The sequence below is a fragment of the Emys orbicularis genome, chromosome 2 (assembly GCF_028017835.1).
Source record: "Emys orbicularis isolate rEmyOrb1 chromosome 2, rEmyOrb1.hap1, whole genome shotgun sequence".
NCBI lineage: Eukaryota > Metazoa > Chordata > Testudines > Emydidae > Emys > Emys orbicularis.
Genome location: NC_088684.1, coordinates 65,854,529 through 65,867,842, shown reverse-complemented (window position 1 = coordinate 65,867,842; position 13,314 = coordinate 65,854,529). Strand labels below are relative to the sequence as shown.

General features: G+C 37.0%; 1 protein-coding gene across 1 annotated transcript in view; it reads left to right on the top strand.

The window, feature by feature from the left end:
• The window catches only part of RAB2A (RAB2A, member RAS oncogene family), an 80,212-nt gene that overhangs the window by 44,669 nt on the left and 22,229 nt on the right, over nt 1–13,314 (top strand). The window contains exons 4-6 of the mRNA XM_065397736.1: nt 28–110; nt 4,536–4,628; nt 9,815–9,926. Of these exons, the coding sequence (XP_065253808.1) occupies nt 28–110; nt 4,536–4,628; nt 9,815–9,926 (288 nt within the window). The remainder of the gene's footprint in view (nt 1–27; nt 111–4,535; nt 4,629–9,814; nt 9,927–13,314) is intronic.

Sequence of the window (13,314 nt, the reverse complement as noted above, 5' to 3'; positions counted from 1 at the left end):
AAATAATTGTACTTTGTTTTCCTACAGGCAGGGCAAGAGTCCTTCCGTTCCATCACAAGGTCATACTACAGAGGGGCAGCAGGGGCTTTACTAGTATATGACATTACAAGGTGAGAAACTTAATGAAGGACATCAGAAATATTTTAGAATGTACAATTAGATTTTTTTTTTTTTTTTTTTGTCTGTAGAACTGTTATAGATACGTTTTAGGTGTGAGTGAGTAAAATAAACTGAAATACAAGCCATGCGAAAACTGTAGTAAATGGTGTATTAACGTCACCTGGTTTAAATGTTCAAAAGCTAAGAAATGCCAAGTGAAGGTTGAACCTTACCTCTGTACCATATGGTCTTTAATTTCATGATTTACTTTTTTTCCTCAATTACAATACGTATGCACCTGGGATCCTAGGTGGGCTTGTACTTGGGTTGCTAATTTTTGTTGCCACCTGTGTTGCCACAACTTTACTCCTATTTTTAGTGAGCTAGCACAATCAAAACTAGCTCAGGTATACCTTCATGTGTTGCAATCATGTCTCCTATGCAGTATGGATATACAGTAACTCCTCACTTAAAGTCGTTCCGGTTAACACTGTTACGTTGCTGATCAATTAGGGAACATGCTTGTTTAAAGTTGTGCTATGCTCCCTTCTAACATTGTTTGGCAGCCGCCTGCTTTGTCCACTGCTTGCAGGAAGAGCAGCTTGTTGCAGCCAGCTGGTGGGGGCTTGGAACCAGGGTGGACCGGCAGCCCCCCTATCAATCAGCTCCCCTAAGTTCCCTGTGCTGTAGCCGCCCAGCAGGCTATCGCTGGCAGTTCAGCTGTCCCTCCCCCCCACTGCCATGTGCTGCTCCTGCCCTCTGCCTTGGAGCTGCTCCCAGAGACTCCTGCTTGCTGGGAAGGGGGAGGGGGGGCTAATGTCAGGGTGTCCCCCTGATCCTGCACCCCGCTTACCCCTTCTCCATATAGGGCAGGGAGGGGACACGGACGGAGAGAGACAGAGAGCGCTTGGGGCAGCAGCTGCTGTCTTAACTTCCTGATCCACTTAAAAAAAAAATACACTTAAGAGTGGGTCAGCTGACTTAAAGGGGCAGTGTGCATCTCTCTCTCTCTCCCACACACACATGGTGTGTGTCTGTCTCTATCTGCTAGGCTGTCTCCCCTCCCTCGTGTTCGTGCTGCCTTGTGTGAGAGGCTACATTAACGTGTTAACCCTTGAGGGCTCAGCCGAGTGCTAGTTCATCATTTACCAGCAAGGCATTCCCTGGGAAATATCCCTCCCTCTTCCACCCTCTAACTTCACCACCTCAGCCAAGCTTCACAATCATCATAGCTGTGAACAGTATTAAATTGTTTGTTTAAAACATATACTGTGTGTATATCTATATAATATATAGTTTTTTGGTGGAAAAAAATGTCTGTGGAACCTAACCCCCCATATTTACATTAATTCTTATGGGGAAACTGGATTCGCTTAACATCGTTTCGCTTAAAGTCGCATTTTTCAGGAACATAACTACAACATTAAGCGAGGCGTTACTGTATCCTTAGAAGCCCTGCAGGATGTATAATCAAATAATTTCCAATTATGGAATTTACATATGCTATTTGCTCATTTATTGCAAACCAATGGAGCTTCCAAGTTAGGGAGAGTAAAGTGCTTGTCAGTAGCTTTTCTTTTGCCCATTTTTTTTAAAACCCCGAGGAGACTAGGACTGTCAATCACAGTTAACGCAAGTGATTAACTCAAAACAAATTAACTAGATTTAAAAAACGTCGTGATTAATCACAGTTTTAATCACACTGTTAATAGAATACCAATTTAAATTTATTATAAATATTTTTGGATGTTTTACTACATTTTTCAAATATTGATTTTGATTACAACACAGAATACAAAGTGTACAGTGCTTACTTTATATTATTTTTTATTACAAATATTTGCATTGTAAAAAAGATAAACAAAAGAAATAGTATATTTAATTCACCTCATACAAGTGCTGTAGTGCAATCTCTTTATCGTGAAAGTGCAACTTTCGAATGTAGAATTATTTCTTTACATAACTGCACTCAAAAACAAAACATAAAATGTTAGAGCCTACAAGTCCACTCAGTCCTACTTATTGTTCAGCCAGTCGATAAGATAAACAAGTCTGTTTATATTTATGGAAGATAATGCTGCCCACTTCTTATTTACAAAGTCACCTGAAAGTGAGAACAGGCATTCACATGGCACTGTTGTAGCTGGCATTGCAAGGTATTTACGTACCAGATATGCTAAACATTCGTATGCCCCTTCATGCTTCCACTTTTAGATGCTAAAGTTTTCTATTGTTTTGTTTGAGAGTGCAGTTGTATAAAATAATAATAATTCCACGTTTGTAAGCTGCACTTTAACAATAGAGATTGCACTACAGTACTTGTATGAGGTGAACTAAAAAATACTATTTATTTTGTTTATCTTTTTACAGTGCAAATATTTGTAATAAAAATAATATAAAGTGAGCCCTGTTCACTTGTATTCTGTGTTGTAATTGATATCAATATATTTGAAAATGTAGAAAAATATCCAAAAATATTTAATAAATTGTAATTGGTGTTCTATTGTTTAACAGTGTGATTAAAGCTTTGATTAATTGTGATTTTTTTTTAATAATATGACAGCCCTATAGGAAATTCCATACAAGATCTTTCAAAAGTTGTTACAGCTGCATGGGTAAGCACTAAGAAAATACCAGAGTTCGTGCTGAAAGCAGAACTTTACCGTTGCTCTCTGTATGTGTCCATTATAAAGTCAGCCTATATACCTCCCAGTTGCAGTATATATATACCCGAAGACACATCGGAGGCTTCTGAAGTGCTTACATCATTAGCCCCTGCTCCTGCCTTGAAAACTGTGTAGGTGGACATGAGGTTCTGAATTCAGGATTAAAGCATTAGTGTTTTCAAAGTGTGTAGCAGACCTCCCTTTGCACCTTACAACTTTTGCAGAATCCTTGCTGTGGTTCATGCATGTTTTCATTACACTTTTTCACTACATATCGAACTTACTCACATTTACAAGCTAATAGTTGAAAAGTTCAGTATATAATTTTTTTCAAGGGTCATAACTACTGAGTTAAAACAAATTTCATCACAACGAGTAGCAGCTTTGTCAATAAGGGCTATTTCCATGCTAAGTTTAGTCTTTTGCAGCCTCAATTGTACAGCTGTTCAAAAAGAGTTGTAAGGTTTTTTGTGATTTTTGCTTATAATGGAACAAGCATCTTTGTGCAAAAACTGTTTTTGTGGGGGGGGGGGGGGGGGGTTAGTACAAGGAGAGTGAAGCCTATGTAAATTTTTTTCATTTTTCTTAAAAGAAAAAAAAATTTACTTAAACTTCCTAAAAAATATATTCTTTTAGGCAGAGACTGAACCTGGAAATCTTGACTGTAGCAGTTGCTATTGTATCCACTGCATTAGTGTGTTGTGGTGTTTGTGTTTTTAAAGTTTGAATTATTTAGGTCGTTTAGAAGAATTCTTTACAATGTGTGGGGCCTTTTATTGATTACTCTTAATGAAAGTTAGTCATGAAATCTACAGTTAGGATGCTTTCAGCAATATGTTTGAACTTGCTGATTTTTAGGTGAAGACAACCACCGTTTTGTTCTTGCTTCCCTGTTTACTACTACTTGTCTGCCTGTTCCTTTTCCCCCCCGGGGGAATTCTAGCTGTTGTCAGCAGACATGTTTCAGAACTCAGTGAGTTCACTGCTTGAGTCATGAGGTGGAGCTTCTGAAGCAGCACGTCTTCTAACTGGCACTCTGAACCCTGAACCTTGCATGCTGACTCTCTCTGCCAATAATGAAACAACAAAAACCTTTGAACGCTGAACCTGAGGTGTCTTTGAACTTGATGAGCTTTCCTTTCCATCACCCACCTCCTTCACCCATCCCTTTACCCCCGGCTCCTTTAAGCTGATAACAGTCTAGCTATCAGAAAGAAGGAAAGATGCGGTTAAAACCTCCCATACTCCATATGGCCAAGAAAAGGGAAAGGGAGGTATGGCAAATAGTGGATCTTGCAGCAAAATGGAGCAGCAGCCTGTGGCATAGCTCAAACTGGAAATCTTCATTAAAACTACATAAATGAATAACAAAATTAATACATGTATATTAGTTCAACAAACCTTCATTTTCTGCATTCTTTTCAATGCATTTCATGCTATTATAAAAGTTTTGTTTTTGTTTTTTTCCCCCCCCAGAATGCCGGGGTGTACTTGCCACAGAATATGGGTGAAATCTTGGCTCCATTGAAGTCAGTGGAAGCTTTGCCATTGACTTCATCGGGGCCAGGATTTCACCCTTTATGTCTTGTGTCTCAGAGTATATTGAACTTTGATTATGCTTACAGTATATTGGCTTGTGTGTGAACTTAATGTAAGAAATCTTATCATTGAAGTAAATTACTAAAGAAAAATCTGTGGGTGATAGCATTTGGGCAAATACTTTTCTTTCTTGAAGCATCACTCTTAATTTTCATTCTTGTTCAAACTCAGGAGAGATACTTTCAATCACTTGACAACCTGGTTAGAAGATGCTCGCCAGCATTCCAATTCCAACATGGTCATTATGCTTATTGGAAATAAAAGGTAAAAATAATCCTTTATGAAATAGAAGCTAATGAGTTTGCAGGTAATAAAGCTCTATGACCTGTTTGTTTAGGTAATAGTTCTCCTCTGATATTTGTGATTCTTTGTAATCAACGTGCTAATTTTAGATCATTTTTAATCTTTAATGAACATAAAGATTTTTCAGTGCACAAAAAAAACGCTTTTCTAAATAGTCTGGATGTCATAACCTCATACATGGATGAGCTATATGCACTCCTGCTCTGGCTAGATCATTCAGAAGTAATTTTAATTTAAAAAGACAAAGTCCAGTAATTTGTTTAGGTTTAGTTTTTGATGCTGTTTATTAATTTTCTGAGCTTATTTGCATTTCTTTCTGTTTCTAATACTATTTGAAATGTAAATTTTTGCATGTGTATGCCAGAGTGGTTACAGTTTTTCCCTAAATTTGACAAAAATATGTGCCTTTTCCTGAAAGAATGGTGAGGAGGGGGAGAAAAAGCATTTTTATATATAAAACTCATACTATGCAATTCACTTCATAAGCACATTTATTCTGCAAAAATTAAAAAGACACGTACACTGTCCAAAATGGAAAGTGTGTTCAGTATGTGAAACTAAAGTAGATCTGGTTACACTTTTAAAAAACATGCACGTCTCTATAAGCTAGTTGGAAAAATAAAAATGTTTGCAACAAACTGATAAAGTAACTGATTATCTAGACCTATTTTTCTTGTGTCTGGCCTTAGATGCGATATCCTACTTGCATTTTCAACACCTAGGCTATTAATTGTCAGCCAAAGCAATTCAAATGTGCTAAAAATGCTCTCTTGATTTCTGAAATGGTTGAACAGGAACGTAGATCTTTAGAAAAATGATAATTATTAAATCATCACGCATCTTGAGTTTTCTACTATTTTGATTCAGCGAACTGTGACAACATATTAGCAAACAGATTTTTTGGTAAAAATCTGGAACTTCAATTTCAAATACTAGAGGAGAAGATAGAAGTTCAGGATTTAAGTGATCTGTTAGCTATGTTACAGCTGCCTTTTCCTGGTCTGAGATCCACCTATCTCCATGCCTGAGCAATTCTACAAAGGTGTCAGTTGTAATGGTGACTTTTGTAATGTGGATACCTGTCCACTCAATTGAACTGACTACAAGCTCATTTCACAATCTGGCTCATTCATCTAATATTTTTCTATGAAATCTTATTTCCATGTAAAATTAACTTTTAACCTTCTCTGAAGTCAAGTAATTGTGAAAGCTGCCTAAAAGTTTTATATTGCATATAATCTGGAAAAAAGACTGTATGGCTAACTGACAATTTTCCATTAGCCAGTGAAATGGATTGAGTAGTCAAACTGGCAAAAGCTAACTTTTCTGAATGAAATGTACAAACTACACCTATTTTACTTAAATGAGTGGTCTCACATTCTTCTGGTCATGTGAGCTAAAATAGCAGTGGGGGAAATAGCATATTTTGTGGCAAATTAGATCTGCATTGTGTGAATGTGAGATATAAATACCACATCAGTTTGCGTAATATAACTGCTCTTTGTCCAGCCATGTTAGAAGAAAGACAAGCGATGATAAATGTGGCAGGCTGCAATTTCGTTCACTTAAAATATCTGGGAGTACCTGGCAATAAATTGTACAGTGCAGGTCCATCCTCACTTTCTTAATAATTTCCACGTAATCCCCAACCTTGTCCCAGCCATCCCATTGCTGCGACCCTGCTTCCGTCGCCTCATATAAGATGAAATGGAGGTTATAAAAGATCAGCTCCCTGCTGTTCGTCATTAGGAGCCCCAAAACCCCCTTTCTCAGGTCCCGTAAGGGATGCTTTCCTTCAAATCCTTTTTCCAGTCCATTTTATCCAATAACCATATCCCTTGCATACCAAAGACCTGCTCTAGACATCTGCCATGAGTTTTATGTACTGTGTTGCAATTTTACACCATAAATCCCCTGCTCTACCTCATTGGGTCCCAGACCTGCTGGTGGGGAAGGCAAAGGAAAACATCCTGTCCCAGCCAGTCTGGCAGTGAGGAAAAACTTCATTCCCAACCCCCAAAGAAAAGGGTGACTATTGTAATCCCCACAGCGGGTCATGAGAAAAACACCTGATCCTTTTGCATAGTTGTGGATGGGTACTACAAGCTCAATCCTGGTAAAAAGTGCTTCTCTGGAGCTGCTTGTGGTATAAATAACCCCCATATACACTCATCTCGTCAGCAGGAAAACCAGTGACCCAACACTGACCTGGCCCCAGCTGCTTCCTGCCCATCCATGTAAACTTTCCTCCTCCTTCCCACCCATTGTAGGGGGAATCCCTTAAAGGGTCAGCATCCCTTTTCCACCGACCAGCAAGATAAAGACCTCTTGCATGAAGGCTACCGTGAGCACGTTTTCCCAAGCTGCTAGGGGACTCATCTGTTTTTGTTTTTCTCCTGCTAAGATATACTGCATATTTTGAATATATTCTTTTGCAATTATGCTGATATGTTTACTATAACACATAACTGGGAGTGTGATGATCCATTAGTCTGCGTGCCATAATCATTAATATCACACTTAGAACTCCTATTGCTTAAACATAATCTGTTAATGTACAGATATCTCATAACTTTGTTACTTTACAATGTAGTGAGATTTTTGTAAATGCCTTTAAAAAGCTACAATCCTAAAGCAAAAGGAGCAGTAATCTTCAAGAAACAACCTTTCTAATTTTTCTTTAGATTTCACTAGGCTTTAAAGGAAAAAAATACACCCAGCTGAAATGTATATACTACAAGAGTGGTTTTATTTCTTGAATTCTGGTAATGGGGAAGATTACTTAAATTATGTAAGTATCCCTAACACCATAATCCAAGATATTGCTTAAATTGATGTTTCATTGTAAATGTTTGATAAAGTATATGCAAATAATATTGTCAGAATAAGACTGTACAGTGCAAACTGCATTGTTATATCTGCACAGTAACAAAGCACCAAAACAATACAGGTCCCATCAAAAGAAGAAATAATGGCAAACCATTATAGCTGTACTATTCTGACAAGACCATATACTTTAAATCACTGGAATGGGTGGGTAGGGATAGGGTTGCAACCTGGGGTACCAGAAGATACAGAGAAGACTTTACTTCCAAAAAAAAGTTGAGAAATAGTGGGTTTGGACTGGATTCACCCCTCAGCTTACTCCAGTTTTAAACTGGTGCAACTGCATTGAAATTAATGGAGGAGTTGTACTAGTTTAAAACTGGCATAACACTGTTGTGGGTTAATCTTATATTGTATTGGCTGAGACTTAATATCCAGCATTTCTTTTCTTTACCCCTTTCTCCTCCCCAGTCCTCAGGTTTTAGGAAGTGTTCCTTTACTTTAGTCTTTCAAAAAAGGGAATAAGTAGACTTTTGGGGAGTAACTCTGACATCTCCTCTAGGAAGATTAATTGGAAACAAAGAAGCCTTAACTCATTGAGTTAAGAAGACAAAGTACAGGAGAATTTTCAGTTTTTATAATTATTTTTATAATGATGCACACGCGCAAACACAGGTGCGTGTGGGTGGGTATGTAATATCAAGGCAGCAACCTTTTCTATCAGATATTTGCATGAATATTTGAAATGATTACTTAAATTTAGAACTTTGTTCTGCATATGTGTTTTAACACATTAATTGAAAGGACATTTTAAAATATCCTACAAATTCTAGACCACTTTTGAAACTTGCAGATCTCAACTGACAGACAGACACTGCATGTACATATTAGCTCAAGCCTCAGTCATTATCAGGGCAGGTATTCCAGGACTTCCAGAACAAACACCCTGCTAACTTGCCCCAAACTTTGAGTTAAATGTTTAATATGAAATTAAGTTGTTTTTTTTCATAAGTCATATTCATTACACAGTATCTTAGTATCTTTATAAATGCAGCTATAGTCTTAGTACATGTGCTTAGCCAAAGTATACAGTCAAAATTGTTATATTCACACAAAACAGTCAAAATACCAGATACCTGTTTTGTGATGCAAAATATAAGTGCAGTGGGCGGGATTAAAAAGTAAATATGTAAATAAAATATTATATAGATACTTTACTCTTGTATACATTGTGTTCATCAGAATTGTCATTATAAAGTCAATACGGCACTAATATTATCCGTGACTGACCACTACAAGATCTTATCTTTTTAAATGGGTGTTCAGTTTACAGTTAGCTATTTTACTTGGAACACTGTTTGCAAACATCTTTTACATGCACAGTTAAGGTACAACTTTTTAAAAGTGTAATCCCTCCTGTCCAAAATGAAGATAAGCAGAATAGACAAGAAATAAATATCACTCTGCACACTAACAAAATCTGAGTTCTTAAGAATGAAATAGCCACAGCTATTAAAATTACCTTATGTAACTCACAAGATGTGATGTCATTTTTTTTAGTTGTCCAATCCGAGTACGCTATTTCCTAACCTACAATAATAAATTTTCACCTAGACTTCTTAGGAAGTAGAAAACGAGTAGTTTTGTGTATGTCACTCAGGTTCATCTGTCTGTTGTAAAGGAGTGTTTATGGGTATGCAACTTCAAGACCAAAAATTAGGTTTTGTAAGAAACAAGGTTTAATGCAACGTAGAATCATTTAGAAATGTTTCTCTTTATTATTTGTAATAAGTATTTTGTCTGAATATAAGCTTTCTTTTGTTGCATTTCAATCCCCACATGCAAATGTTGTGTTACTGCATGTGATCCCCAGAAAATGAAGCTGACTGGTCCCTTTTTATTTCACAAAAAGTCTATTTGTATAAATACATGCTTTTTACCAGTTTAAATTTCTGGAGGGTGGATCAATTGATGATGCTACATTTCAGAGGAGAGATACTTGCCTCTAACAATAGTTCTCTAAAGTTAGTGTCTATGCATGCATGCTCCCCTATATTTTCCTTCTGGAAGCTGGTTCATTAAGGTTCGTGCTATGTCTGGGTCAAAAATAACTTTACTTCAAACAGATGTGGTATGACTGTCCCTTATGGTACCACTGCTGCATATCTGCCTTGAGGTAAAGATTCTAACTAATAGATGTGAATAGTTCCCTTGATGGGAAGCACATGAAAGCCATATGAGGTACGTCTCTAAAGAAACTGCTTTTGGAGTCTTTTTACTTGTACAGGTAAGTAACTCTGTCTCTTGTTTGGTCATCTTAGTGACTTAGAATCTAGAAGAGAAGTGAAAAAAGAAGAAGGTGAAGCATTTGCACGAGAGCATGGACTTATTTTTATGGAGACATCTGCCAAAACTGCTTCTAATGTCGAGGAGGTAACTGCACTTAAAATTGTTCTTGATAACGTTTTAATTAAACAGTTGGTTTTAAGCTTTTAATCTTTTAACATGCTTTCCCGCTGCTTTATACTGAAAGTTTTTTAAATCTCATTTTACTCTCCCTTTTAGAAATATGACTTGAACCCTACTCTTCATTTTTCTATTTTGTTTTGTTTTTTTTTAATATTCTGAGACGATGTTCAGTAAAATGTAGTGGACACATCAGACTGAGTAAATTGCTGAGATTGCTGTGTTTAACTTCCCTGCTATACTACCTTTCTACAAGAATTTACAGATATTTATCAGTTTAAGAAAGCTAAGATGTACATTTACAGCATTTCAAATATAGTGTCAAAATACTGAGTGTTGTAATACTGTGCCTCTTCCTTGAGTTTTTGTTAGCAAAAATCATGGGTCACCTGATGAAATTAATAGGCAGAAGGTTTAATACAAAGCAGAGGAAGTACTTTTTCCACACAACTCACAGCTAGTCTTTGGAACTCATTGCCATGGGATGTAGTGATGGCCAAGATTATAATTGGGTTCAAAAAAGAACTGGATAAGTTCATGGAGGATAGATCCATCAATGGCTAGTAGCCAAGATGGTCAGGAACGACCCTAAACCTCTGATTATCAGAATCTGGGAGGGGAAGCTAGGAATGGATCACTCTATACTTGTCCTGATCAGTATGCTCCCCCTGAAGCTCTGATATAGGCCATTGTTGGAGACAGGATACTGGGCAAGATGGACCGTGCTTAGACTCTTCTGTTCTAGTATGTATTTCTGACTGTTTAGTTTGATTTTGGTACTTTTCATATTGTGTTCACTTTTGATAGTGGATTTGTTGCCTATTAGCTCTCTGATATCAAAAGGAGAAACAAGGTAAAACTACTTCTCGTAGAGGGAAGCTGGAAATAGAACCCACAGCCTTCTTACTCCCAGTTGAGACGTAGGGCTTTCATGTGCTGCAATCATAAGTAGTACAGTCCTGTCTAGGGAAGTTGAATACAAGCTTCCTAAACTACGTAAGATATAAATTCTCTCTGCCTGCTGGAGGGATCCATACCTTGTATGAGTCAAGCTCACATCTAGAGTCACTAAACAGGATCCTACTTATATTTTCCCAGATTGGCCAATGTTTCCTGTGGTCTAAGGCAGATGTATTCACCAAAATAAAGTTTAAATTTACTGAAACTTTCACAATGGTGCAAATTCAATGCCTGTGAAATTTCAGGTGAATTTGGTTTCACAGTGGCAAAATTGGGGTGGAAGTGTGAGGGTGAGTGTTAAATCAGGTTTATAAGTGAAGACTTGCTTCAGCTTTAACTAAGCCGGCATGTCTTCATAATATGCAGATATAGAAGATGTGCATCCCAAGATAAACAAATTTTGTGATGTATTTACCTCATCAGTGGCAAGAATTTTTGAAAATGGGGAGGCACTAGAAGAATGTGGGGGAAGCAGTGTCACACTGATATTCTTCTCCACCCCCACATAATCCCTCAAAAGAATTTTGGGGTAGTGAGCCTGATGATAATCATCCAGGAAATCCGATTTCAGTTGCTAGTAACATAATGGAAGAAATATTGAGATCAGTAAGGCTCTACGGATAATGGTACCATGAACAATAAACAGCATGCATTCATAAAATAGACATCATCTCACTTTTTTAAACAGAATTAGGTTATTAATGGTCCCTAGTGAATTTAGTAGGGCTGTCAATTAATCGCGGTTAACTCACGTGATTAACTCAAAAAAATTGTGATTAATTGCAGTTTTAATCGCACTGTTAAATAATAGAATACCAATTGAAATTTATTAAAGATTTTGGATGTTTTTCTACATTTTGACATGTATTGTATTCTGTGTTGTAACTGAAATCAAAGTGTATACAACTTTTTATTACAAATATTTGCACTGTAAAAATGATAAACAAAAGAAATCGTATTTTTCAATTCACCTCATACAAGTACCATAATGCAATCTCTTTGTCGTGAAAGTGCAACTAACAAATGTAGATTTTTGTGTGTGTGTTAAATAACTGCACTCAAAACCAAAACAATGTAAAACTTCAGAGCCTACAAGTCCACTCAGTCCTACTTCTTAGTCAGCCAATCGCTAAGACAAACAAGTTTGTTTACATTTACAGGAGATAATGCTGCCCTCTTCTTATTTACAATGTCACCAAGAAAGTGAGAACAGGCATTTGCATGGCACTTTTGTAGCCAGCATTGCAAGGTATTTACGTGCCAGATATGCTAAACATTTGTATGCCCCTTCATGCTTCAGCCACCATTCCAGAGGACATGCTGATGACGCTCGTTAAAAAAGTGTTAATTAAATTAACTGTACACCTTGTATTCTGTGCGGTAATTGAAATCAATATATTTGAAAATGTAGAAAACATCCAAAAATATTTAAATAAATGGTATTCTGTTATTGTCTGTCAGTGCGATTAATCACGATTAATGTTTTTAATCGCTTGACACCCCTAGAATTTAGTAAATGGTCTCAGAAATCGTACCAGAAATATTTTCATTGTGACTTGGATGTGAGCAAGAATACATAGAATGAAAACTATCTGAAGGGCAAATTATAGTTGTTAGCTGTAATGTATCAAATTGAGAGGAGGAATCTAGTGGGGCATCAAAGTTGGGCCCAATCTTTATTGATGGACTCAATCAACCCCTGGGGGGGAGGAACTGCTCAAGAAACTCAGTGAGCTCCCAATTATCCTTCTGTGCGTCAAAAATAGAGAAGGAGAGGTGCCAAGGGGTGAGCACACCCTTCCCTCATTCCATTCCCTTACCACAACCACATCTGGTAGATTATGGTTCCTTCCACTTTAGAAGAGTGAGTATCTCCATCTCTCTATCTTAATGTTTTGCAGTGTTGCACCTCACTATAGCATCTGAATGCCTTCCACATAAAATAGATTGGCAATAGCAAAGTCTCTAGAGGACTTCGTGGACTCCTTTGCAGATGTCCTTCTGAGTTCTGAAATTTCTGTGTGGGCCAGGATGTCTGTCTTCGGGGGTCAGGAGGATGAACAGGGTTATAATTAGGGCTGTCGATTAATCGCAGTTAACTCACGCAATTAACTCAAAAAAAACGCAATTAAAAAAATTAATCATAACTAACTGCAGTTTTAATCGCACTGTTAAACAATAGAATACCAATTGAAATGTATTAAATATTTTTGGATGTTTTTCTACCTTTTCAAATATATTGATTTCAATTACAACACAGAATACAAAGTGTACAGTGCTAACTTTATCATTTTTACAGTGCAAATATTTGTAATAAAAATAATAGAAACAAAAGAAATGGTATTTTTCAATTCACCTCATACAAGTACCATAGTGCACTCTCTTTATCGTGAAA